The sequence below is a fragment of the Psittacula echo genome, assembly GCF_963264785.1.
Source record: "Psittacula echo genome assembly, chromosome: 23".
In the NCBI taxonomy this organism is placed as follows: Eukaryota; Metazoa; Chordata; class Aves; order Psittaciformes; family Psittacidae; genus Psittacula; species Psittacula echo.
In genome coordinates, this window is record NC_137748.1 from 4048741 (window position 1) to 4075031 (window position 26291).

General features: G+C 50.8%; 1 protein-coding gene across 4 annotated transcripts; it reads right to left on the reverse strand.

The window, feature by feature from the left end:
- Positions 1-901: 901 nt before the first annotated feature.
- On the reverse strand, positions 902-25139 carry ACLY (ATP citrate lyase). 4 transcript variants are annotated; one of them, XM_080633290.1, is made up of 28 exons: positions 25013-25139; positions 18308-18482; positions 17360-17482; positions 16408-16470; positions 15810-16000; positions 14817-14896; positions 14212-14339; positions 13208-13326; positions 12632-12768; positions 12216-12277; positions 11945-12062; positions 11633-11787; positions 11129-11219; positions 8401-8542; positions 6642-6810; positions 6067-6171; positions 5653-5849; positions 5410-5491; positions 4951-5061; positions 4315-4442; positions 4030-4123; positions 3599-3753; positions 3150-3300; positions 2502-2645; positions 2192-2305; positions 1653-1735; positions 1331-1407; positions 902-1182 (listed from the first exon to the last, which is right to left on the reverse strand). In XM_080633290.1, exons 2-28 carry the CDS (start codon positions 18464-18466, stop codon positions 1088-1090), a joined length of 3273 nt encoding a protein of 1090 aa, XP_080489416.1. In that variant the 5' UTR covers positions 18467-18482; positions 25013-25139; the 3' UTR covers positions 902-1087. The 4 variants fall into 4 exon arrangements, with proteins under 4 accessions (XP_080489416.1, XP_080489413.1, XP_080489415.1 ...); XM_080633287.1 differs by having other exon boundaries at positions 14212-14342; XM_080633289.1 differs by having other exon boundaries at positions 13208-13322; positions 14208-14342.
- Between the last annotated feature and the right edge of the window lie 1152 nt (positions 25140-26291).

The following is a 26291-nucleotide window of genomic DNA, read 5'->3' on the forward strand; positions in this document are numbered from 1 at the left end:
CTTGTTCCAAGTCCTACTTATGTTGAGGACACCAGAACTGCACCCAGTGCTGCAAGGGGGGGTCTCACAAGAGCAGTGCAGAGGGGCAGGATCACCTCCTTTGACCTGCTGCTCACGCTCCTCTTGATGAGGCTCAGGATAGAGTTGGTTTCTAGGCTGCGAGCGCATACTGAGGCTGAGTCACGTTCAGTTTCTCATAGACCAACAGCCCCAAGTCCTTCTCTGCAGGGCTGCTCTGAATCTCTTCTCTGCCCAGCCTGTAGCTGTGCCTGGGATTGTCCCTCCCATGAGGTTTAAGAACTGGCTGGAGGTAGTGACCATTACTCCCTATGTAAACCCCAATTTCTAGAAGCCAGACGTGGGAGAAGAGTAACTGAGTAGTGTATCATTTATTTAAGTTGGGTTACAATACACAGACAAGTAGGCCAGTAAAGTTATTACTGAGATTAGTTGGGATCTGCAGCTCCCATGAGTGACAATCCATCTACCAGCACTCTTGTAGTATAGGAGAAGCTGTTTGCATAAATACAGACACGGGCATACAGGGAGGTTCACAGTTTTAACAGCAGTATGTTACAACTTCACACTTGAAATTACTACACCAGGGGTTGATTAACATTGATTACACATCAGCAGTGGTCCCACGAGGCAGGATACAAAGAGACTGAAGATGAGAACACAGTTGAAGAACAGCCAAGAACAGAAAGAAACCAAAGTCACAGCTGATGGGAATGGCGGGAACCTTCCCCTCCATCAGGAACAGTTCCAGCTGGGTACCACACTAATGGATCTGCCTATGAGCAAACTCCCCCACACACCCCTTAAAGTCTGCTCTGGAGATTAATGAAACAGGAGGAAAAGGGTGAGAGACAGTATTAAATACAGCAGGTAACAGATGGAATATCACAACTTTTGGTTTTTATTAGAGTAAGGTTCTAGTTAGAAAACAGCTGCTTTGCACAGCTGGACCAGGCAGCTCAATGTCTATGTACCAATGGCCTTTAGCCAGCAAAGTCCCATTTGTGGCTGACCTCTGTGTAGGCTGCTGTGGTCTTCAAGTGCCATTCTGAGGCAATAGTACAGGCTCTCACATGGTCATGTGCTCGGGTAGCACATAGGATATGTCATCCCACGGGTGACGGTACAGACCCTGCTTCAATCGCTTCTGATCCAGGTAGTGTCCTAAAACAGAAGCAGTTTGGGTTACAAGGTTGCTGGTGCTCCTCCTTGTCTTATTTTGCCTGGAAACAGCTGTGGTTCCTGGCTTCCTACAAGGAGCATTGGGCATCCCTCACTAGGATGGGAAGGGGTGGGAATGTGGCAAACTTACCAATGAATCCCATACTCCTGCCTAGAACAAAGATGCCATTAAGAGCTCCTATATCAATATATTCATCTGCTTCTTCCCTGCAAAAGAGAAGAAATTAAATAGCTCCTCACAATGACCTAGTTAAGGAATCAATCTTAGCAAGGCTATGAGTCTCCTCTAAAGGCAGTAGCAACACTGAGTTCATGTGAAAGCTTCCTTCCCAAGTCCAGGCTACATTCCCTTCACAATGTCCCAAAACCCTGGCCCCAGCTGAGCTGGCAGGACAGCTCCCATTGTTTTTATAGGGCCGTGATCCAAGAGAAACAGCCCCCACCAGACTCACCGTGTGAAAGAGCCACAATTCCTGAGTGCATCAACAAAGGCAACTCCGATAATGCCATCTACATTCAGAATAAGGTTTGGTTTCTGCAGGAAATGAGAACACAGCCCAACAAAGATGTTAACAGTGGTGGATGATGTTCACCAGGCAACTTCCATCCTCAAGGGCAATTTGAGGGTTGTGGACACACAAGCCTAGTGATAGCCGAGGCCATACTTAATGTGAGTGATGGAAAACCAGCCCCAAACAATGGGCCTGTGTTTGGTTCAAACCACAAGGATGATCTGCCCCAGCCCATCACACGTGCTATTTCTGCCTCAGCTTTAAAGGCAGCCCTTCTAGTGTGGACAACACCAGGAATGGGTTCTGGTTTAATTCGGTGTTTTCCTGCTGTCCCAGCAAATGCCTTCAGCCTTACCAAGCTGTAGTTGCACTTGGCCTCAAGTCTACCATAGAACAACAACCATTTGGGGCACTGCAATTCAAATACAGTATTTCCTGGAGGAAGAGTGCTCGGGGAGTAAAGCAGTAGCACATTTCACCTTGGAAGTTGTAATCTTCTCTACTTCAAGCGCATAGTCCAGCAGCGGGGTGGCCGGGAAGTGCTGCTTCACGTAGTCTTTGAGAATCTGAACTCTCATGTCTGGGTTATTTATCTGCAGGTTAAACACACATGGCAGTCACTCACGTTGCCTCTTACACACGTACTTGCCATAAGCTTTGCTGTTTGTAGGTTGAAGAGAATTTGGTCAATAGATGCCTCAAAGTTGCTGCTTTTCTTTCCTTTGTCTCTTCTCTCCCCCACCCTTCCGCTAAAACCACCTCCAGCCTGTAAGGATGCACTTCTCTTACTGATTTGACTCTGTGTCCAATGCCCATGATCAGTTTCCCTTCTTTCTTCATCTTATTCACAAACTCCATAGGGATAATGCCACTGTCGAAGGCTTTGCTGAACATTCTAGCTGCAGCATCCAGTGCTCCACCAAACCGGTCACCCTGGGTGCAACACACAATGGGAATTATAGCAAAGGGCTCCACAGTTAAGGAACAAAACAAGCACAAGCTTATCTTCCCCATCTGCCCTGCCTATCGCTGTGGCACGCACAACATTCCCATTAGGCAGGCAGCTGATATAAAGCATCTGTTTATAACTCAAGTGCCAATATGCAGCCAACACATCTCCACTAGAGACAAGCGTGGGGGAAACGCAAACTCCAGTTTTGCTTCACATTTTTACTTGTCAGTCTTGGAAGAGACTCAGCAACCACACAGGGACCATGCTGGAAACACTTTGGCCTCTACAGAGCATTTCTAGACTCAAGTGACAGCCATCAAAATAGCTTGCTTACTAGAAAAATGGGCTAGAAGTCAATAGAAACTCAAATGGAAATGAACAGACACTGCCTGTCCATGGCTCTGCACTGATCTTAAATTAAGAGTAATAAAAGCTAGGTGGAATAGTAAGTAATGATGCTCATCTGCTGAGTATTAGGCACTTACGATAGTAAGAAGGCCTGAAGTGAGACTTGAGACAAGATCTTTTCCAGCTCTGGCACAGACAATGGTGTTGTGGGCTCCAGACACAGCAGGCCCATGGTCTGCTGTTACCATCAGGCACATCTCAATGAACTGGCAGGCATACTTGGGTAACCTGAGCAAGAGAGAGACTGGGGTCATTCACTGTGAATGAAAACCAAGTAACAAGACACTTGGTGTTACTGGACAGTGGCTTTTGGTTTAGGTGTATGCTTGAAGGAAACAGAGCAGAGAAAAGGAGCTGCAGGGTCTCAACACCCATCAGCCTTGAGATGCTGACATGGTAACAGAAATTGCATTTCTAGTGATCCACAAAGGAATCCTTGAGTTACAGTTTTTGCTTAAAAGTCTAATAATAACCAAGAAAAACTTGAAGCCAAAGGATCTGAGAGCTTTCCCACAAGCTGCCTCACCTCTTCTGAAACCAGAGCAGGCCCAGCACCCCTCCAATGCCCATCTCCTCTTTGAAGACCTCAGTGATCGGCATCCCAGCATAGATCAGTTCCTGGCCTCTTTCGTCACAGATGCTTGTCATGAAGGAAGCTGGTTTGCGAATCAGACCCAGCTCCTGGAATTACAGCATAAAGATGGGATTTTAAACAAGCCACATTAGGAGCAAGGGGCAGGAGGAGGCAGAGTGGTCAAACAACAATGCCTCGGGCTTGCCCTCAGAGCAGCTGCCACAGCCCAGAACCAGTGTAAGCCACTGAGCTCACAAATAACACTATGAAGTGTGAGAGATAACCCCAAGGCAACACCATTATTGCCATGAGCATCCAGAATCACAGCAAACAGCCTGTTGGTTTCTAAGGAACCAAAAAGCAGGTAAAACAACACAGCTCACCCTTGCCCAGGAGTAGTCCATTGGCACAGTTGGAGGAGGCACTTCCTCAGCTGGTTCAATCACTCTTTTGGCCACAAGATCCTGGTAGACAGACCTAAGGACAGAATCCTGGCATTAAGCTCCTTTTTAAGGTATACAAGTGAAGTGGTCTTAATCTGGACCTTAAAACCCCATAATGGATAGAAGCTGCTTTCCTTGAGCAGGAACATATTCCTTTATCAGGTTCAAATCAGTGCCCCAGCAGTTTCTGTCCCCTGCTGAAGGTGTCCTGTTCATGTCACTTACTGAATGACCTCTCCCAGCTCATCAAAACTCTGGGGAACAAAGACTCCAGCTTCTTTTAAGGCCTGATTCTTTGCCACAGCAGTTTCGGAAGCCTGGTTGGCACAAGCTCCTGCATGGCCAAACTGCACCTACAAACAAGAGAGGAGACAGCAGTAAGGAATGCACTTGTTCACCTGCAGAGAGTAAGACAGAATCAAGAACTGACTGGGAAATGGTGACAGCGCAATTCCAGAGACTGCACATCTGCCTTCCTGGGCTAACAGAACTCTTGGTTACACTACAGTCAGCAGTGCAATATGCAAGGTGCTTTCTGATCTGGAATCACTCTAGAATGTCCACTGAGGTTCTGCCTTTAAATTCCCCACTCCCCAGAGCTGTCTGACTCGCATCATTCCCATTCCACTCCATAAGCAGGTGGCTGTTAGAATCTGTTGCATTCCCTGGGGTCTTTGGGCTCCCTTTAGAAGCAGATCCCAGCAGAACAAAAAGCTTTTATCATTTATTTTTATTAACTTCTGTTAACATTTGCATGCTACCAGCAATTCTGGGAGGTTTAAGGGCAGTGAGAGGTTGGTATATTTTCTTGTCATGGATATAGACTTATTTTATGCTTTTGTCCCCCCTATTTGCACATACCTCTGAAGAAAACATGGTGGCACAAGTACCAATACACCAGCACACCACGGGCTTGGTGATACGACCTTCTTTAATACCCCTGCAGATCTTGTACTCTTCTGTGCCTCCAATCTGCAGAAAGAGAGCTGGGCTGGTTCAAAACGGCATCATTACAGCAACCGGCTCCAAGATTCACAAGGAAACATTAATCAGATTCTTTTTCCTCTCCTGTTTCATCGAATAACAACTGAAGTCTCAAAACTAAACCTCTTTATTGGATTGGATTGGTAGAGGAACCTGTGCTAGTCTGTGGAATACACTCCGTTTCTTTGGACTAAAGCAGCATGAAATAAGAATTGGGCTATTCAAGAGCTGCCCCTGACCTGTAGCTGTTATTTAGCATCCTGGCAGCCAGGTCAGCTGCTCCCACAACAGAACACGGGGGTGCTGCTCAGGTAAGAGTGAACTGGTCTCACTCACCTCTCCAAGTACTACGATCATTTTCACTCCTGGAGTATCCTGGTAACGCAAGACATGATCCATGAAAGTTGAACCAGGATATCTGTGCAGAACAGGGGGGAAAATGGCAGAACTTGAATTTGTTTCACGAACTTGTCTGAAAGAGCTAAAATTAACACCAATCCACCCCGCCTCCTCCAAACCACTAAGTTCTTCTGTTGACTGCCTTAACAAATCCTGCCTTTGTTGAAGACACAGTCCTACCTGTCTCCTCCAATGGCCACCCCTTCATAGACGCCATCAGTGGTTCGGGAAATGATGTTGTTGAGCTCATTGGACATCCCTCCTGACCGTGAAACATAAGCCACGCTGCCAGGGCGGTACAGTTTGGATGCCAAGATATTATCCAGCATGCCTCCTGTGTTGCCTATTTTAAAGCAACCTGGTTTGATGCCACCAACCTGCAAGAAAAGGAGATGGAAAAAGCCCTTTGAGCCCTCCTCAAAGAGTTTACACAAACCATGGAAGACATTAACGTGACCTTCAAATGAGAAACTAACATGCACTTGATGTGACTGAAGCCAAAATGGGTTGTAGGAGATACTTAATGCTTCAGAGCAAGATGATCTGAAGGTTAAGACAGATAAAGAAGGGGAGAAAAAGGCCCCCAGTACTTACAGTTGCAGGCCCAATGATGGTGACTCCTTTTTTATCAGCTGTCTTGATCAGCTTGCGTGTCAGGGCCTCTGGAATGCCCTCGGCAATGATGGCAATCGTGCGGATCTGCAGCAACGTAAAGATACCTATTGGTACCCCCAAGCATCACCAAGCTAAGCGACTGCAGGACAGAGAAGGCAAAGAGCTGCTTGCAGGGCAAGACCAGCTTCTGCCTCTTGTCTGAGTGCACTCTTGACTGGGAAGGCCCAGTGCATGGATCAGTCTGCTGAGATCACACTATCCAGAGAGCTCTTTTCTCCCCCTTGCAGTACTATGTCTTAACCAACCCAGAGTAATTACTCCTGACCATGAGGTGCCAAGTTCCTCTTACAAAAACTGCCAGTCCAGCATTAGAATTTGTTCTGCAACTTCATTGGAAATCCTCCTTGGAACCTGTAAGGGGCTGGAATCGAGGTACTTATCTGCCAACTTGGACGCCCAAGACAATTTGCTAATGCTATAAGGGTTTAAGAAATGCTGGTACCCTGCTGACAAGAGCTTCTTTTCTTGGGCTTCTTCTAGAGCCCTCAACTCACCTGTGGATAATTCATGGTTTCAATAGTGCTGTCATAAGCAGAGCGCAGAGATGCAAAGTTGATGAGAACATCGACCTCCGGGTGCTTCCTCATGGCATCCGACATGTTCTTGTACACTGGGATAAGGATTTCCTTGTGGCCCCAATAGAACTTCTGCCTGTGGTCACCACTGTAGAGGAGAAAGCAGAAAAGCCCTCACCTTAAGGCTACTGGAAGGACAATAGGATACGGTGCATGCAGACAGAGAGGTTTACCAACCCCAGCTCTCAGACACCAAGACTGACTGGCAAGACACTCACTAGCAAGTGAGGGCATATGGGAAGGGACCATACTAACAGCAGAAGGATCTTCAGAGTATAGAACAGAGCAGCATATGGAAGGAGACGGGCTAATGGGGACAGAGGCATCCAGCAAGATGAATAAGCTCTCCCACAGTGAGGTTACCAGAGCCTCAAGTCTACTCCAAGCTGGAAGACAGAATGAGGCACAGAAAGAGTAATGAATGAGATGCATGCAAAGCTGCATTACTGGGCTGGAACAAATACCAGGCTGGGGGAAGAGGAAACCAGTATCTGGGGTGAAGAACCAGGACAGCAAATCAAGAGCCAGTCAGCTCTCTAGCTCTGCTACAGCGAGACTTTGCTCACCCTGCCCCTCAGACACCAAAGGATGCACCTAGGAAAGCTTCACTCTAGGTCTTGTCTTTTATACAGTGGGTGCTCCCTGAAGTCTGCTCTGTTCAGTCATTCAGGAGTGTAGATATTGGCTGTATTCCCACACTGGTACATTTGTAACAGAACATTCCAGGTTTTGCCAGCCTGGCTTCCTCCAAAAGGTCAGGCTGAACCAGTAATTATAGGTAGCCGTAAGCTTTTAATCCCTATTGCTTTTTCTCTGCTGAATAACCATAACCCCGCAAGGGGTTGCGCTCTGCTCTAGACGTGGCTGTGCCTGCACTCGGTTTTAGTACCCTGGGGTTGGCACTAGCTGAGAAGTTACTGCAGAGCTGCAATCATCATCAGAGCTGCTTCACCATCAAGAGGCAGAATCCTCTGCGGGACAGCGGCTGATTAGACACGAGCTCTCCTGGGTGTCTGCAAACACCACAGCAAGGAGACACCTCCTGCGTCTGCCTGGGCTCCCAGCAGAGTGCAGCCACTCCTTTCCTTCTCACTGCTTGCTGGTTGACAGGGATCCTCCCAACTCCGGAGGTATAGCCACAAACCAGCCTGTGCACACAGTGCTCTGAGGCTCCTCCTGATGGCAGTTTCAAACACCCAAGAGCCTCTCTCACCCCACTGAGCTGTGAGGATAAGGCAAAAGAGGGTGAATAGCGCAAGAGAACTCTATGCCTCTGAAGGAGCCACATGCTTCCTGCCTCCTAAGGAACTTCTGCCACTGTAGGGAAGAGTGCAAGCTCAGGCTTCTAAAGAAAGCCCAGCTCATCATGCCTGCCTTGCTTGTTGAGTGAAGGAACAGACTCTGGAGACCCTCTGAAGGAACAGAAAGTGGGACTTAATTTATGTAGCTGACATTAAGCTGTTTCAACAGAGCAGCCTGAGATCAATGGGTGAGGGAAACGGGAAGCAGTCTGCAAAGCCATCCTGATGGTGGGAGGGAGCAGGGGAGAAGGTGTTAAAGCAGAGATGCAGGCTAGGGCAGAGCTACACCAAAGAACTGCAGAGACTGGGAAAGGGGGAATGGAACAGAAGGATTTGAGAGAAGCAGGGAAACAGTGGAGGGAACACAGGGTACTTACGTGAATGGATAAACCATGGCAGCGACTGAAGGCTCATCCCGGGAGCAAATATAATCAAAGTCCAGCATCCCTTGCACAGCTCGTGTCTGCATCCCCCAGATGATGGCTTTGGTGTGGCGGCTGAACAGGGCTGTAGCTTTCCCTGCTCAGAGAGAGGAGGAAAAACCACACACGTTCAAAGTGTCCATCCGTGCAAGACAAAGCTCCAACTTCACCAGGTGCCTGCTGAAAGATGGGGCTACTTCCCTCCCTCCTCCTGCACTGCAGATGTGGTAGCCACAGTGTCCAACCTAAGGCAGAAACTGTAGAGGAAGCAGCATCCCCCTTCCCAGGATTCCAAATGCAATAGCCAGGTTCTGGGTTTCAGGAAATGGGCAAATGCTTAATCCTGAGCTAAATAATCAGTGATTTATTGGTTGAGGTATGGCCTACAGGAGGTTTGCCCCCCGTGCTTGTCAGGGCACCACAGCAGGATGACAGGAAATAGGATGTGAAAAGCAGTGAATGGAGGGGACAGAGAAAACAAAGGAGCTCTCAGGACTCAGCTTTTGGTTTCTGGGTGTTTTTGATGATCAAACACAAACCTGACAGCTCCAAGAGTTCATAAACGGAAACCCAAACGTGCCCAAAATGTGGCTTCAGGGCACAGTCACAGAAAGGCACCAGCTCAGTTAGTGAGGATGGGCTGTTTGCGTCTGTACACCCCTTGTCACAACAAAATGACTCCAAGCAGGGTTTGTACTGAAACCCTTAGGAACTCGGAGCTAATCCTGCTGCTGTAGCCAGCTCAGTCTACAGCTGATTTCTTCTTGGCTTTGACCCAAAGGTAAACAGCATTGGGGATTAAACAGGATCCTGTTCCTTGGGCTTTAACAAGAAGCCAGTCACTGCTCTCCACCCTTACACACTGGAGGCACTGCCACAGGACTTGGTATTAGAAGACTGAAAGACTCCTGGGAGGAGGTAACAAGAGAATTCACAGGAACAGGGATGCACAGGTCCAGAAAGGCCACGCTCCTCGAGACCACACAAAGAATGAATCTGAGCATTCCCCCTCTACTGTCTCTCCTCTTAGGATAGGGGAGATAGCTTGAAATTCCACCGTGATCCCAATCCAGCAGTCAGTTTCCATCCAGCACAGAGCTCAGGAGAGTGCTTCAAGTCCCCAGGACTTCAGTGAAGTGATAAGGCAACAAGAACGTTTAGTTCTGTGCCCTTCAAGGCTCAGCAGCACAGCACCTGCACTGTTTTGTTCCCCTTTGAAACACAACCCCAGTTACTAGGCCGGGTGATTCCTTCTCTTTGAAGGCAAAGGGGACAGAGCTTTTCACAATGTGCCTGAATTTGACTGGGAAGGGGGAGAAGGGAAGAGAAAACAGTTTATTTCAACCTGTTCCTATCTCCTCCAGAAACGAGTCTTTGCACCAAGGGATATGTTGAGGAGAGAGATGAAAAGCTCATGTGGTGGTAACTGAATGTACTGGGCAGGAGGGAGGGAGCAGACAACACTGCAAACTTCTGCAGAGGACAAACAGCAACAGAACCAGGAACTAAAGCCAGCTGCCAGCGAGGCCAGGCACACTGAGCCCATCACACGGGTCCTACCTGAACCATGTCTCCAAGCTGGGACTGAGTCTGTTAAAGAGAGAATCGTTCATGCAGCCACACAACGGAGCTGGCTCCTGCCAGGCCAGCAGCAGGGCTGCGGGGGGGGGCCTGCAGCCTCCCTCCTCCCTGCAGCACACCAGCCTCTGGGATTTGCTTGTGTTAAAGCCAAGCAGACTGGAGCCCTCTCCACTGCCTCTTGGAATAACTGCACATCCAACGTGCATTTTGCCATCTAGAAAATCTCTGCTCATCCCAGCACAACCACTGCAGCTCCGTGCACTGGAGCTCCATGGGGCTCACATTTCCAGTGTCGGAGGCATTGCCCAAGCCAAATTGTGTGCCCAGTGATCAGGAGGAGCAGAAGTGCGTTTTGTGATGTGTTTCACCACAACTAGATGTGGATCTTGGTGTCATAGTGATGTAAATGGGACCAGTATCACCTCATGTTCAAAGGAGGAGGACCAGGATGTTATCGCGTTCTGTCCCTGCCCCATTCTGCTGTTCTTTTATCCCTATACAACATGCTCTTACTCAGTAAAGCTTCCAACAAACGTGAACAAAAAGCTGCCAAAGCTCTTGCTTATCTCCGTGTTAGAGAAGCTTCCTGCAGACTTCAGTAAAAAACACCTCAAACAAGCCCCAAACCTGAAAAATAAGGACAAACCCCCCAAGAAGACCACACAACACAGCACACAGCAACCTCTGACCCTGAATGTCACAACTGAGCTGACTGCAGAGTGTTTATGCAGGAAGCTGCAGCACGTACCAAAAAGGACTTTGTTAATACCACCACCATTCCAGCAGCATCCCATGGGAACAGCCCCATGTATTTAATTCGGAAGCAGGCCTCAGTTCTGCAACCACAGCACAGACAGTTACATAAAGGGACATGGGGAAGTGGGAGTTCTCAAACTGTGCTGTTCCCTTCAAAGGAGCATTCAGGATGAAGGCAACTCTGACCCACCTCGTGTATGGGCTAATGACACAGCAAGTGACAACATTCTAAAGCACTTAACTCAATCCAGCATAAAGATAGACAGGTACCACAGCATCAGTCTAGTCCACGTTCTGTCTTTGGGAGAGGAGAACTTCTCACAATCATTTCCAATGCTGGACTTACCAAGAGGTGCTGCTGGTTTTGCCTTCTTTGCTGGAGCAATATCATCTGGTCTGGACTCCGAGAAGGAAGCTGTTCTGCTTGTTGCTGGAGTCTGAAAGATCCAGAAGCCACATAAGGGACAGGGTGCCAGGTAAGACCTGGAGCATGCAGAAGATGGCCACTTTGGCTATGGAGCACACAGGAAATGGCCACTTTGGCTATGCCAGTCTACAAAGCAAGTTAATTCTGAGATAGGAGCATTTCAATCCAGTGAGGAAAACCTCCTCCATGACCAAATCCTCAGCAGATGCAGCAGTCACACTGCTGCTTTTGAGGGGTCACATCTCCTGTACAAGGGAGGTGGACACTGAGAGGACCCCTCCTGATAAACCATGCAGGCAGAGGCACTTTTAGCTCTCCTAGAGCTTAGTGCAAATACAGCGGTGGCCAAGATCCATCTCCAAGCTGCTCAGCCAGGGGAAGCTGCCTTCAGGAGCATCCCTTTCACAGAGGGAAGGGACTCACCGAGGGGCTGCCGCTGGCGTTGAGGAGGAAGTTGGCAGTGTGGGCTGCAGCAGGAGGCTGGTTGGGGATCGGCCGGTGGCCAAGGGCCATGCCCACGATTGCAGTCATGTGAGTCTCCGTGCCGAAGACATGGATGGGGATCCCAGTGGTCTTCCCTGTGTATGCATACGAGAACAGTCAGCCTTGGGTGAGGGGAAAGGAACAATAGGAGCTTCTGGCAAAATAAATCATTTAACTGTGAAAAGGCTCAGCAGGAAGCAGGTGGAAGAAACAAGATGCAAGAATGAAACTTGGAAAGTGGCTGATCCTTACCAACTTCTCCCATCACACGTAAGCCTTCCTGGTAGTTCGGGCCTCCTCTTCGCACAAAGATCCTCACCTCATGCTCTTTCAGAGGACCCTGATAATCCTTAATCGCTCTCACGATGCCCTAAGAGAAACACACAGGAGGAGTGAATGCGGCAGCCAACGCTGACCCCGTCCCATCAGCTCAGGACCTCCTGGGAGAGATGTGCCACCAGCCTCAGCACAGAGCTCAGGGGCCATCACTGGGATGTGCTGACACTTCCCCGTAGTCACTCACTTTAAAGGTGGCTGCCACGTTGGTGAAGTTTGCGATGCTGCCGCCGATGATCAGGATTTTTCCTGAGGGAAGAAACACGCATCTCTAAAACTGGTTTAGGAACACCTGGTGCTCCCTGTCCTGAGCTGCTTTGTGATCCTGCAGTGAAACACTGCTGCAGTTTACACTAAGTTGTCTTTAAACAGAGCCTGGAAGATAAGAGCTTTGTACCAAGCAAGAACTTTTCTGATAAGAGTCTTTTGAGTCGCATTTTGCTCTTTGCTACACTGAAAATTACAAGTCCTGCCTCTGAAACCCAGCCCTATTCACTCGGAAGGCAGCACTACATTAAAAGCTCTGCCAGGGAGGTCCAAGCATAGGAACAGCCCAGGTTTGGTCAGATTTTCCCAGCTTTGGAATTGCAGCAGCTCCCTTACCTTCAGGGTGCTTCTCTCGAGTCATGAGGGAGAGAATAGTCTTGGCGTAGTCATAGGTCTGTTGCTCACTGGGGGCTCCGGAGTATTCTCCATAGTTGGCCAGTTCATTCACACCCCCCAGGTCACAAATGGTGTCACTGTGACAAAAGTTATGTAAAGAGAGATAATTATAGGCGCTATAAAGGGCTTAACAAAGCACTGCACATTCCTGGGAAAGTGGGATCATGCTGTCTGCTGAAGGCAGAGCTGCTCTTGGTGCCAGTCATGATTAATCTCATTACTTCCTAGATACGATGGGAACTCGGTGACTACCACAGCAATGATAGTACCATAAACAGCTTCCAGCTTCTGCCTTTCCAAGACGAGAAGAAACTGTATCTCAGCCTCCCAGAATTAAGCTCCCTCAGGGACACATGCTGGTAAGAAATGTGCACAACATCTTCATTGCAAAGAGGTCCCAAGCAGTGATGGCATTGGGAAGGATCACTTTAGCAGAGGCTCCCTTCCAGAGGCTGCATCAGTTTGTTCCAGCAGTGTAAATCCCCCCTCCGGCCTCTGGAAACCTCATTCTGTTACCTGTAAACCACTGAGGCACCACCACCAGCCACCATGGTCCAAATCCTGCCTTTGGGGTTGAGAATAGTGAGTTTCAAGCTGGCTCCACTCTTTGCATCCAGGTCAGCAATGTAGGCTTCCTGCAAGCAGAGCAGCACAGTTTAAACTCCCTTCCCAAACCAGAGTTTCCAGTGCTGGGCCCATTCAGATATGCAGAGCCCCCACATCTCCTGTCAGCTACAGCTGAGGAGAGAGCAGAACCACAAACACCATTGTTGTAAGGGACAGAGAGCCAGGGTCATCTCTTGGGGGCCAGGACTGGTTTGTGTCCGGTGTTCTCCCATATAGAACATGGAATTAGACTGGATGTAGAGAGCTTGCACCGTTCTCTGTGACAAATTCAACGAGGATCAACCTGAGCAGAAACTCCAAGGTTTCACAATTCCACATCACAGTCATAGAATCAAATCCCTCTGAACTGACAACTCTTGTTCTGACCTTGTCTGCAGACTTGAGGCCAGAGGAAGGTTTAAACCTCAACACACCCATGGCTACTCACTGGCTGTGCTGCAGCCAAGAATGTCATCACCGAGTGCGCCACAATCTGGCTCAAGAGTGTCCCTGTATCACAGTGGGTTTGCCTCTTGAGAAGCACTTCATTGGGAGTTCATTATAGCCCTCAGCAGAGACACTGCCATAACAACCTTCACAGTGATTTGCAGAGGGATGATTCAGAGACAAACACTGAACTAATCCTTTTAAGAGCAAATTGAGTTAAGAGTTGGCATCCAGCAAGCTACATGGAGAGAAAGAGCTAAATGGACTTCCTGGCCACGTTACAAAAACCTTCCCCAAGTGAAGCATAATTATAATTATTAAAATTAAAAAGCCAGGACAGAAATCCTTTTGGAGACAGCAGAAGTCACTCGAGATGAGTAACAGAGCAGTTAAGGACAGAGCTCCACTTCCAACACTTGTGGTAGCCCACAGTAAAGGGGCTTGGGCCAGAGCAGGCTGGTACTTGCCTCAGGATAAGCTTCCCTGCCAAAGGGAGGGGGGAACTCCACGTCCCCCCATTTCACTTTGCAGATGTAGTCAGCAGTTGCATCGATCTTCGCGGCCAAGTCAAGGATGTAGACACCATCATTGGTCACTACTGTGTGAGGACAAACACCACTGTGGGCTTGGTTTGTACAGAGAGATTTACCCCTAAAACCGAACACCATACAGACAGCACTACAAAAGGCAAGTGGCCTCTGTTCCCCTTCTTACAGCACTCAGTTTGCTGTAGGTACCAGACCCAGCAAGTTCCCTTCAGCATTAAGCAGTGCCTGTGGTCATAGACCAGGCCCTGGTTCAGGTTCTGTTTTGTTCTGATCCAACCCTGCAATTTTCGTGTACTTCAGATTTAACATCCCTTTCAATGGAATTTTTCATTTCCACCAGGAATTTAGATAAGAGAACACCTGTAAGCAGTGCTCAGTTTGATTTGTTCAGCCCCAGACACATCCCAGCCACTTTTGTGCTTCTTTTGCATATGCCACTTGGAACTGTTGCAAACTACACAAGGATAAAGTACACATTTCAGTGTTTTAGAACAGAAAGTCCTGCTCCCCAAAACGTCTGTTACCTAATGGATTGATCTCGAGGTATGTGAAATATAGATCTTCATAAAGGTTGAACAGGCCACAGATGAAGCTAGCCAAGATGCTGTAAAAAAATGTAACACAAGCTCATTAAAGCAGCCAAATACAAAGTGCAGCCTGCTCTGCCTCATTTATATGAGTGGCAATCTGCAAATCTACTCCCTATCAATCTCTTCCCTTCCCATTCATCTTGTCTGGAAGAAGCCCAGGCGATGACTCAAGGAGAGGAGGACCTCAATGACTCATCTTAATTACACTCCACCAAACTCTGCTGAGAGCACAGTGCTCGACTGCCAGAGATGCTTGGTCCAGACAGAAATGCATCACTGTCCCACTGGCACGTACATGTCTTGGTCAGAACTAAGCTTCCTTAGCTGGGAACAGGACAAGGCAGCAGTCACCTACACTGGTGACATTCTCAGAGCTGAACAATGCTATCCATCAGCCACTACGTTGTGTTTGGAAAAATCATGACTTATAGTAAGATAACTAATAGTTAAGAGCTAAACCATCTCATTAAAGGAGATGCAAAAGACTTTGACATCTACAGATAAGCTTGCAGTAAGCAGAGGAACAGCAAGAGAATTCCTTGTTAAACTAGGCCAGAGCAAGAGAGGGTACATTTTGGAATTAGCAATCAGAACCACATCTTATCACCATTTCTACTAAATAAAAGCCTCTTCTATGCTGGAAGGATCAGGATTCAATACAAGGCTCCAGCACCACAGAGGTCAAGCACTGAGAAGTGCTCCCGCCAAGTGAAGGCTCCAAGCACTGTGAACACTCATTTTGAGTTTTACAAGCAGCTCGAATAAGGTCAAAGAACCTGGATTTAGGATGCATGGCATATACTTGAGAGCAGCAGGGAGGGCAGGAGAACAAGCTTTAGGGTGAAGCAGAACAAAAGGATGCTGCACTGAAATAAAGGAGAGGTGCTCCTGGCTGGCCATGCCTGGGACTGGGCATCTTGTACTTACTCCTTTTTATTGGCTGGTGCGTGCTGCAGGAGATATTTCTTGACATCTGATTCATTGAGCTTTTCATCCACCGCCACAAGCAACTTCTGAGCTTTGGCATCAACATCTCCCACATCCACACCCCCTTCGTGGTGGAAGAGCACGTAGTCCCCTTCACGGGCAGCGTAGATGCACACATAGAACTCTTCCTCCTGCACCACAGACCCAGCACAAGCATTGGCAAGTCACACTCAGAGAAGACCTCAGAGTCTCGGGTTGGTGTTAGGGAAGGGGCAGCTGGGCACAGCACTGAAGCAGCCCAGAGACCCCCCAGGCTCATCCCTAGGGAGAGCAGCAGGGCCCAGAGCGCTTCATCCTGGTGAGATGTGCCAGGGACAACACGGTCCAGTTCTGGAGACAACTGCTCCTGGCTGACACATCCCAAGTGCAGCCCAGGTATCTGTAACCTCCTCCCAGCCAACACAATTGTGTGCTCTGACCACACACAGACACCATCAGCTCACAGCACACTCCCAAGCTCCCACTTTCTCTGCCGTATCATCCAGCTAAGCCACAAAGAGATTCCTAAGCACTTTTTAATGCTTTCTTTGGTACTGACCTGTTTGTGAGGCACGAAGGGTTCAATCAGGAAATTCTTGAGGATTCCCTTAGCGTTAGCAATCTGCAGGCAGAAAACAAGACAGACACCAGTAAACCCTTGTCCAGTTTCCACAGTTATGGCAGCATAAGGCAAGCTTTGAGAATTAACCAGCACTGCTCTGAAATCACTTCCTTCCAATCACTCTCCACTGGGTTTCGCAGGGAACGGGACTATCGGAATTACACTGGAATGGCTGTTCTTCATCTCCTGTCCCAGCACCATGATAGAGCACTGCTCGGTGCAGCACCAGCTGCAGTGGTTGGAGCTGCTGCTTGGAGTTTTGGAGTAAGGGAACTCCTGCACTCCACAGGGAGCAGCAGGAGCAGTGGTGTCAGTGAGCATGGGAGAGTAAGAGAACTCTTTAAGCCCCTTCCTGCAGCTGGGATTGCAGGCATTTCTTTACCATCACCATTGCAGTGTCACTCCCAGGAGAAGAAATATTACAAGGCAGCACTGCATTAGAGTGAGCACTTGAAGTAACTCTGTCATCAGCCAGAACCCACTGGCTGGCTGCAGTAAGAGGACAGTTTCATGGCAGATTTTACACTTGCCTTGTTAAATCTGCCTTGGAGACTCAAACCAGGCACCTCTGCCAAGTACACACCACATCTGAGCTATCAGCTCCTGACTCCCAGGTGGAAGGGACTTTCCAAATGGTACCAGTCCCATCACACAGGCCCAGCACTGGGGATGGGAAGAGGGAGCACTGAGCTGTGCTCCCTATTGAGGCCTGGCATTTACCAGCAGGGAGTTCACACGTGGGACAGTTTCTCACTTGCTTTGGCATCAGCATAACATGCGTTTTAAACCACCATAAGCAAGAGAAGAGGTGTGCAGCAGCTCCTATCTCACGAGCAGGCAGAAAAGACAGAACAGAGTCCTATGGCTTTGTGGCTGAGGTGGCACTCACCGTGGTTTCCTGGCCCAGGCGCTGTTTGAGCCAAACCTTCACCTGATCCAGAGTGAGGTTAATCCCAACCAGTCCAAGCTTCCCACGTCTCTTGATAAGCTGATCTGGCTTCACCACCAAACGCTACAACAACATTGTGCAAGAGAGATTAAAGCAAAGCAGCATTAGAAAGTGCCTCTGCAGAGAGTGAAACCTCCTGGAATTCTGTATAGCAAACAGCCTTGAAGAATGCCTTCCATCTTCTCCTGAAAAGAGGAGCACTGCTGAGACCTTCCTGCAGTTCACTCATGCACTGGAGCATGGCACATTGAATTGCTTAGCATAGGGCTGCTATCAGTCAGTCAAGGACTGTGAAACATCCATGTTCTCCCAGCCAGTGACTGAATGTGATCAACCACTGGTAAGAAGCCAGCTTGGACAACTAATAAAGAGAGCTTTGGGTATGTTTTCTCTATAGGAAGTGCATGGCTACGAAACACAGATAGAAAAGATCTTACATAGAAAAAACAGAAGATGAAGTTTTCCATGATGTTTTGCTTGGATGCAGGCAAGCTGAGCAGAACGCTACCTGAACAGGAAAGCTAGTGGAGAAAGCTCCCTGATTTCAGAAAATGAGGCTTTGGGAACAGGGACTGGCATCCCGAGGGCCTCTGGCTTTGTCTGAATTAGCCTTGCTTGCCCTGTTATTAGCAGGGCTTTGTTGGCAGCTCCCTCTGCTCATGAATTTCACAGGCCTTAAAGGAATGTGAGAATCAGACCCCCAGAAGGCGATAGAACCACCTTGGAGCAGGGCTTGTTTCTCCATCAGTGTTGCAAATGAACGTGTTGGAGCAGCAGCAGCGACCGGTCCTTCCGGAATGATCCGGAGCTCAGGATCTGCTGCAGCACGATGGGAGCAGCTCGGGGGGGGCAGAGGTGCCACCGCTGCAGGGCAAGTCCCATCCTCACCTCGCTCAGAAGCCAGGGGTGATCCTGGGTGAGCCGGGCCCAGTCCGTGGCTGGGGTGACCCGGGCATACTTGAAGCGGTTCTGGATGGCAGAGGACGTGCAGATATACTTGTACAGGAACTCCTTCCCCGTCTGCTCAGAGATGGCTTTGGCCGACATGGCTGCCTAGCCTGAACTGGGGGAATAAATCACAGCAATCAGGAACAGAGCCCATGGAAAACTCTCAATCACGCAGCTCAATGCAAAACCAAAGCAAATACAGAGCTGGGGCTGTGTCTGCCCACCACAAATGAGGCTGTAAAACTCACCTGCTAAGCAAGAACTAGTCCATTGTTGCTTACAACTTCCACCCCATCCCACTGCTCTGTGCTCTGGTTTGGTCCAGCCTTGCCCAGCTCCAAGCATCTCAAAGTATGAACTAACTCATCTCAACCCAGGGTTGCTGCTGTGGGATGCAGGTAACACACCTACAGCATCTAGATCCGTACCAGGGAGTGACACGGCAGCAGGAGAGGAAAACCCTCCCCATCCCACTTGTTTTCCTATGGCATGCCACATTTCCAGTCTGAGCTTGGCTGCAGGCAACTCAGCAACCCCCCACGTCATCTTCTACAGGGAAAAGAAACCGGGACCAGTATTAGCAAAAGCAGAGCACTGGTTTGTCCCTTTCAGAATCCACCTTTCCTGGAAGCAGGCTCACCCCCTGCAGAGCAAGATGCTCAACACCCCTTTCTGGCGATGGCTTTTTCCTCTCAGTGTTTTCTGCACTGACATCAGCGAGTTCCGATCTCAAGGCTGTAACTTTCCGACGGGCAGCAAGTCACGGGTGCCAAGATGCATTTATATTTAGCAGCAGCAACCATTTAGGTAAAGGAACCCTTCATCCCAATGAACCTGTCTGCATGTGTCAAGCATCAGAACTGCATCAGCCAGAGGTCAACAGGCGGTTTGGGTTGGTGTGAGGGCTCAGGCTGCTGACAGAGGAGCTCGAGCAGTGCTCGTGCTGCATTCTGAGTGCCTGGAGGTCAAGTCACTGCTGCCCAAGCCCAGAACGGACAACAGATGCACTTGGGGATGGTTTCTGCAGCAAAGAGCAGCTCTGTTTGCACCTGAAGATGTGAAGTCTCTGAACGGCTCAGTAACACTGACTGTAACCACCCATTCCAGCACGAAACACATCCCAAATTGACACCCATAGAGGGGAAACGGCTCAAAACCCCCTCAGTTATTTCTGGGTAACAACCATTAGCAATCAACTGGGTTATTCATCCTGTAAGGAAGCACGGAACACGTCAGGCAATAACCAGCTACCTTTACAAAAAGACCTTTCATTCCCCCTAAGGAAAGAGGTTTGGTTGGTCCCAATCCCACCCCAGAGACACACAACAGCTACTGAGCAGAAAGGAGCAGGAGGAGCCTGGCTGCTTTCTCTGGGTGCCTCTAGAATGGCAGAGGTTGGGTTAAGCAAGCGTTGCTATTGAAAGCTGTTCACTAGGCTTAGGAACCAGCAGTCAGATTTGGGGCTAACATCTTTCCAACAGCAATTCCAGTGGTAAAACAGCAAAGGAGAAGCTACAGAAAGGGTAAAAGACGTTAAACCCCAGTGTTCCTGCTTCCAGGAAAGCGTTATGTGAAACTCCAACATGATTGCGGTGCAGCTTCCAATTTAATCTGTTTCAAAACAACGTCAGGCAACCTTTCTGAGGCACCCCATCTTTCTTTATAGCATCAAACCCCCATCCCTGTCACCATAAACACTTGCACCTAATATTTAGTCCACTAAACAGAACCTCATTTTGTTTTGATCGCCTTGGAGCCCAAGGCTAAGGAGAGGGCTACGACAACCTAAAGGAGACCAAGCACGTGTTGAGTATCCGGCCCTGCAAAGCCAGACCGGTTTGTGTTGGAAGGGACCTTAAAGCTCATCCAGTTCCAACCCCTGCCACAGGCAGGGACACCTTCCACTAGAGCAGCTTGCTCCAAGCCCCTGTGTCCAATCTGGCCTTGAGCACTGCCAGGGATGGGGCAGCCACAGCTTCTCTGGGCACCTTCACAAGGAAGAGCTTCTTCCTGCCTCTCCCTCCCTTCTCCCTGCCTCTCCCTCCCTTCTCCCTTTTACTCCCTTTACCACCATGGTGCTGTGTTAGCTCCACTGGCTCTCCAAGAGGCATTCCTAAAGATACTCACCCAGAGATGCCGCGGGAATCGAGCTGTCTCAGAAAACCACTGAGTTATGGCAAGTCCTGGGGCTATGAGCAGCAGTAACTCCAGCAGCAACCCAGAGCTGCCATTGCGTGCTCCCCATTACACAAGATGGAGACTAAGACAAGGACTTATCTCACAGCAAGGATTTATACATAGCTACGGGGGATCTACAGTCAGGCAAGGAGAAACACTGGGTACCAGTAGATTAACCTCTAACGTTCAGGAGTTGGGAGACTGATGCTACCCCCCCGAGGGAGGCTGCAATTCTGACTGTGAGCTAAGCACAGACATCAATGCTGGAGAAACACTGATCTCTTCTCGGTGTTAAACCACCACAGCCCCCAAAGACAGGAGGGGGAGCAAAGCACGCCCCAGGCTCAAGGGGAACCCACTCACAGCAGGTAAGTGGTAGTGACACAGAGGGACCGGTGTGTCACATGGGTGGCAGACACAGCTTCCTGTGCTTCTGGAGCAACTGAGCACTTGCTCCATAGAGTCCTGTTGACAACTGCAGTTCTCTGCCCATCTTTGCCCTGCCAAGGCCATGAAATTGGATGAGCATCAGTTGTGTTGTAATCTGGATTGAACCCCAAAGATCAGCAGAGTTGCTTTGGCTGCTGTGCCTTTATTGGCAGGGAAGCTGCAGGTTTAGCTGCTAGAAACCAACTTGAGATTGCCGCATCAGACTAAGAAGCATCTCAAGTGGGTTTGCAGAACTGGTTTGCATCGATCCTCTGCTAATTGTGGATCAGCTTCAGGGCACCATTCCAAAACAGCCTTTTCCTTAATTATGAGGCACTGTCTGTGCATGAGATAATCTTTTTGACAAGGTTGATGCCAGGCTCTGACCAAAGCCTACCGCTTTATTCAATGATCAGTCAGGCACGGAAGGCTTCCCAAAGCTGCACAAGTGCCTGGATGTTGGGCAGAGCTGTAAGAAAGCAAACAGAACAGAAAACCCAACCAGCTCTACCTGCAGGCATGCACAGACACATCCCCTGCCCACAGACACCGCTGCTGCCTTGCCTCCAAGGCCAGGCACACACATCCCACAGTAAATCACCTGTACCGTAGCGCTGAACACTTTCCATCCCGATTTCTGCTTTCAAGCAGTGCTACTTCCGAGAGCAAATCCTGCTCCCAGGTTACCTGCAGCTATTTATGTTGCCTGCCAGGAAGCTGGAAAACCCTTGGCTTTCAAAGCCCTTCAAATCCTTCAGCTGCCTGATCTACAACAGGCTAAAAGCCAGTCCCAGAGGAAACGTGTCACATTTCACTGCAGCAGAATCGGATGGAGAAAGGCGAATGGCAAACCTATTCCTTAACCTGACAAAGGACCCAGCTGAGTAGTTCTCATTCCTCCAGGGTGACACAGAGCCCCTGCACAACACCGCAGCTCTTCAGTCCACACTCGGATTGAAACAACGGAGCTGATGCCTTGCCAATGCCCAAGCTGGAATCAGCTGCAACTGCAGGGAACCGGACGCAGGACATGGCTCAGGTCTTACTAAAAACAGCCCTGCAAAATGAAGACATCAGTGGGAACAAGAGTGACGTATGTGGCATTGCTCAAAGCCGAGGGACACGGGAGCGCTCCCCACAGCACCGCTGCCAAGCTGCTGCTCGCAGGAGCTTTGCTGGCCTTGGCCACCACCTTTTGCTGCTCCCCTCATTTCTATCCCAGTTTCATCACCTCGTTTGTTGCAATAGCACTACTGGGGTAAAGAGAGAAAAACCAGAGGATGATTACACTAAATAACAAGATCCTTGTGTCAGCAACAGCAGCAGGAGCGAGGCTGTTCCACCCGTGTCACACCAGAACAGCTCCTGAGCATTAGGGAGTCATTAATCAACCCCCTTGCTCGGTTTTCCCACTGCTCCAACCCTGCTTTTCCCAGGGAACAAACAGCACAAAACAATTGCTTCGGTCTGCTGAGCCGTGGAGCTAAAAGATCAGCAGGAAAAGATAAAACCCCATCTGGCATCAGCAATCCCCAGCTCTGTGCTGGTGCGGGTCCCTCATCAGCAAGGGAGACAGGAGCAGAGCAGCTCCATCACCTCTTGCAGGCTCCGGGAAGCAGCATCTTTGCACCTTCCCAGGGATAAGGATGCTCATGTGTCCTGCGTAATCTGATGTTCAGTCATGCCCAGCACCCGCAATGCCAACCAACACTGCTGAGAGCAATGGATGCACCTCTGAAGGAGAACAGAGGGGATGCAGAGGAAAACCAAGCTCCTTTCTCTGTACCAACTACGAGCTCCAGAGTAATGTTCTCTTCTACTGCTGCTCTCCAGCCTTTAAAGTATTTCCCACAGTATGTGCCATGAAGTTGTCAGTTAAAATGCAACTCCTGAGCAAAGGGAAACGTGCTTCAGACACAAGAAGTGAAGGATAAGAGCAGGACAAGAGCTCTCCTGAACAGGTGCCATGCACCCAGTGTCAGTTTAACGAGTGATCGCTGACCTCCATGAATGATTTGCGCTCATTTACTGAGGCTCTAAACCAAACAGCTTCCCTGTAACACAGAGACCATCATCCATACCCTTGGATTCAAAAGGCATTTCAGCCTTCACTAATGAGTCCAGAACACAAGAAACGGATCGGATCACATCTCTGAGGGCTCAGAATCCCTGTCAAACATGTGCAAAACTAAAACTAGGCTTGGGGAAAGCATCTCGAGTGTACTGGCACACAAAAGACAGCTCAATGGTGGCAAGCCAGACAAGGATTAAAGAGCTGGATGCTGTGCTGGCTGTGACACAACTGATACACGTGCCCGAAGACTCTAGTGATGAGCTTCTGAAGGGAAAACCCAGAGGCAGCATCCCTGACACCAGAACCAGGCAAAGCCTCCTTGGCTCCTAGAGATCAGGCGATGCGGCACCACTTAGCACAACGCAGCCTGCCCTGCAAGGGGACACAAGACAGACATTGCTTTGGCTGATGCTTCTTTAAACCCTTTTAGGACTCGGAGGTAGCCTGAGCACCACTGGGTTGTGCTCACACTTAGATCCAGCTCAGTACCAGCCCCAGCCATGCACAAGCAATGCTTTTGTTGGGAGAAAAGGACTCCCTCTCCAGTAAAGGCTTCATGCCCTCTCTCCTAAGAGCTCTGTCAACAACCCCACACTGCACAGCAACCGCCCCTCACATCCCAGGTTATTTATTAACACAGTTCCAGATCAGCCAGTATGGTCAGCCCACAGGAGCGTGAAAGTTACGTCAGCTTCCACCTGGCAAACACAGATGGGCTTGTCAGAGGCTCTGGAGAAGAGGCCCAGCAAACAACACGGGTCAAGATACCTGGGTGCTGGGTGTTAGGAAATGCCTGGCACCGCTGCGGTGTGAGGCAAGGGGGTGAGCTGAGGCAGCGGGTGCTGAGCACCCAGCGCTGGAGGAAGCCCCCTGCAGACACGGGACCTCTGAGAGAACAGCAGCCATGGAAGGAGCAGACTGTGGGCAGGGGCAAGTCTGGCTAAAAGAGAGCAGCCAACAGGCTCCAAACACCGCATAAGCACCCAGCGCCAGGCACAGGGAATCCTGCCTTTGGAGCCCACCTCGTTCTGCAGCTTTAGGGAAGGGCCTTGATGAGTTTATTCCTTAAATCCCTGCTCTGCACTGTGTGGCTGGGCAGGATTCCCAGCCAGGCTCCCCTTAGCATCAGGTCCCACCTCAGGCAGAGCTGGCAGGGGCAGAGCAGTGGTGCTGCCGGAGCATGGCAAGCACAGCTTCATGCGTGCAAATGAAGCCTGCAATGTGGAAAACTCCACAGGGCTGGAATAACAGCATCAGGCAGCAGAACTGATAACACTGAGCTCCAAACCCACGTGGGGAAACGAATCGAACAGAGATATCTACACAACATACTCAGGATGCACTTAAGCTTCCAGCCTGCAGACAAGAAAAAGAGAGAGGAGAAGCCTGTAGGAAAGGAAGGGGATTCCAAAGCAGCGGGAGACAGCAGGCAGCGAACAAGGGAATGGGGAAGCACCATGGAGCAGCTCCAGGAGACCAGAGGGACACGGATTCACCCCCCGCCGGTCCAGACACGGCACCGGGGCTACTGCCGAGGGAGGAAACATCGGGGAAGAGGCCTCGCTGGGCGAAGGGAACCGACGCGCAGAGCGCAGAGCACAGGCCCGGCTCCTCTACGCGAGTCCCCCCCATAAGTACCCGAGCTGCGCCCACCGCAAAGGGACCGGGACCTCACCGGGCGCCGCCTCCTCCCCTCTCGCTGATGAGGAAATCGCGGCTGAAGGGCGGCGGCCCCCAGCGGGAGCGAGCGCGGGGCTCCGGCCGCGGCCCGCACCGGGACGTTCCGCTCCGCAAACCCTCCCCTTGAGCCGCACCACGGCGCGTCCCGCAGGCTGCGGCCCAGCTCCGGGGACTCGACCACCGCACGACAAGCGCGGCCGGTCCCGCTGCCCCGGGGCGAGGCAAGGGGCGCACAGACACCACCCGAGCCCTCCCGCCGAGGCCCCAGCACCGCCGGCACCCACCGGACACGGCTCCTCCGCGCTGGCCCCGCGCCGCCGCCGCCACCGCCTTTTGTTCGCTGCGGAGCGGCGCAGCCTCCCCGGCCCATCGGCCTACGGACGCCGCCGCCTCCCATTGGCTGCCGCCGCCGTCACATGTGCCTTGCCTGAGCGACGGCCGCGCACCCATTGGCTGCCGCGGGGTGGGCGCGGCCGCGCGGCTTTGTGGGAGTCGTAGTTCCGCCCCCCTCGCCGCGCCCCCGGGCCGTGACCCCGCGGTGGGGGGGGCAGAGGGACGCCGGCGATGACGTCACGCGGGAGCACGGGGGAGCGTGCCCGCGCCTGCCCCCCCCGGGGGCGGAACTGGGACAGGGACCGGGATCGGGCCCCGCAGCGGGGCCGCGCCCGATGCTCCCGCCCGGCACCGGCGGAGCAGCCTCCCACGGGTGTGTTGTAACCGCGGGGGCAGGCCTAGCCGGGGGGGTGCCCGCGGTCCCGGCTGAGCCGCAGCGGTGACCACCCCAGCTCGGGAACGGAGGAGCCCCGGTGCGCAATCACCGACCAGGGCAGCGCAGGCAGGGAATGGGGACGGGTCAGGGACACTGCGGAGGGGAGCAGAGGCGTTTCTGAGGCCTCAAGCGGGACGTGGCCATCCTGGCTCCGGGCTCCCGGCTGCCCCACCCTCCACCGGGCCTCTACCAGCAGACATCAGACCTCTGCCTGCCAGAACCGCGCATCCCGTGTTCATCGCCACTATCACAACCTCTGACTAAAGCAGCATCAGCAGCGCCAAGGGGAGGCACCGGGGCAGCCTCTTGACGAGAGTGGGTGGCCTTGCTTCAGGGGGCAGGTCAGTGGTGATGTTGTCACCAGGCTGGAGCGCAGGTCTGGGGCAGCCACCATGCAGGACATAGGCAGGATGCTCCTGCCCATCTCAGGGAGGGCATCTCACCCTTGGCGGCACCACTGGGGAAAGACTCCATGGAGAACAGCTACTGAAGCTTAACCTCTCTGCCCAGCTCCCTGGCGATGGGGGCATCACTCTGGCCTCTCACCCCAGGGCTCCCTCCATTGCGGCCACTCCATCCCCATTCCTGGAGCCACAGTGAGGATGGGCTGTGTCATTCCTGAGCTGTGTCCAAACCCAGCATCGGTGCTGATTTTCCCTGTGGTGATGTTAAATCTTACGGGTTTGGAGCAGGACGGACACACCACGCTGAGTCACTTGGCATGGACAAACTGCTTCAATCATTCATCTCGGCAGGGTCTTAGCCAAGGCCAGAATGAAGTCACTGATAAGAGG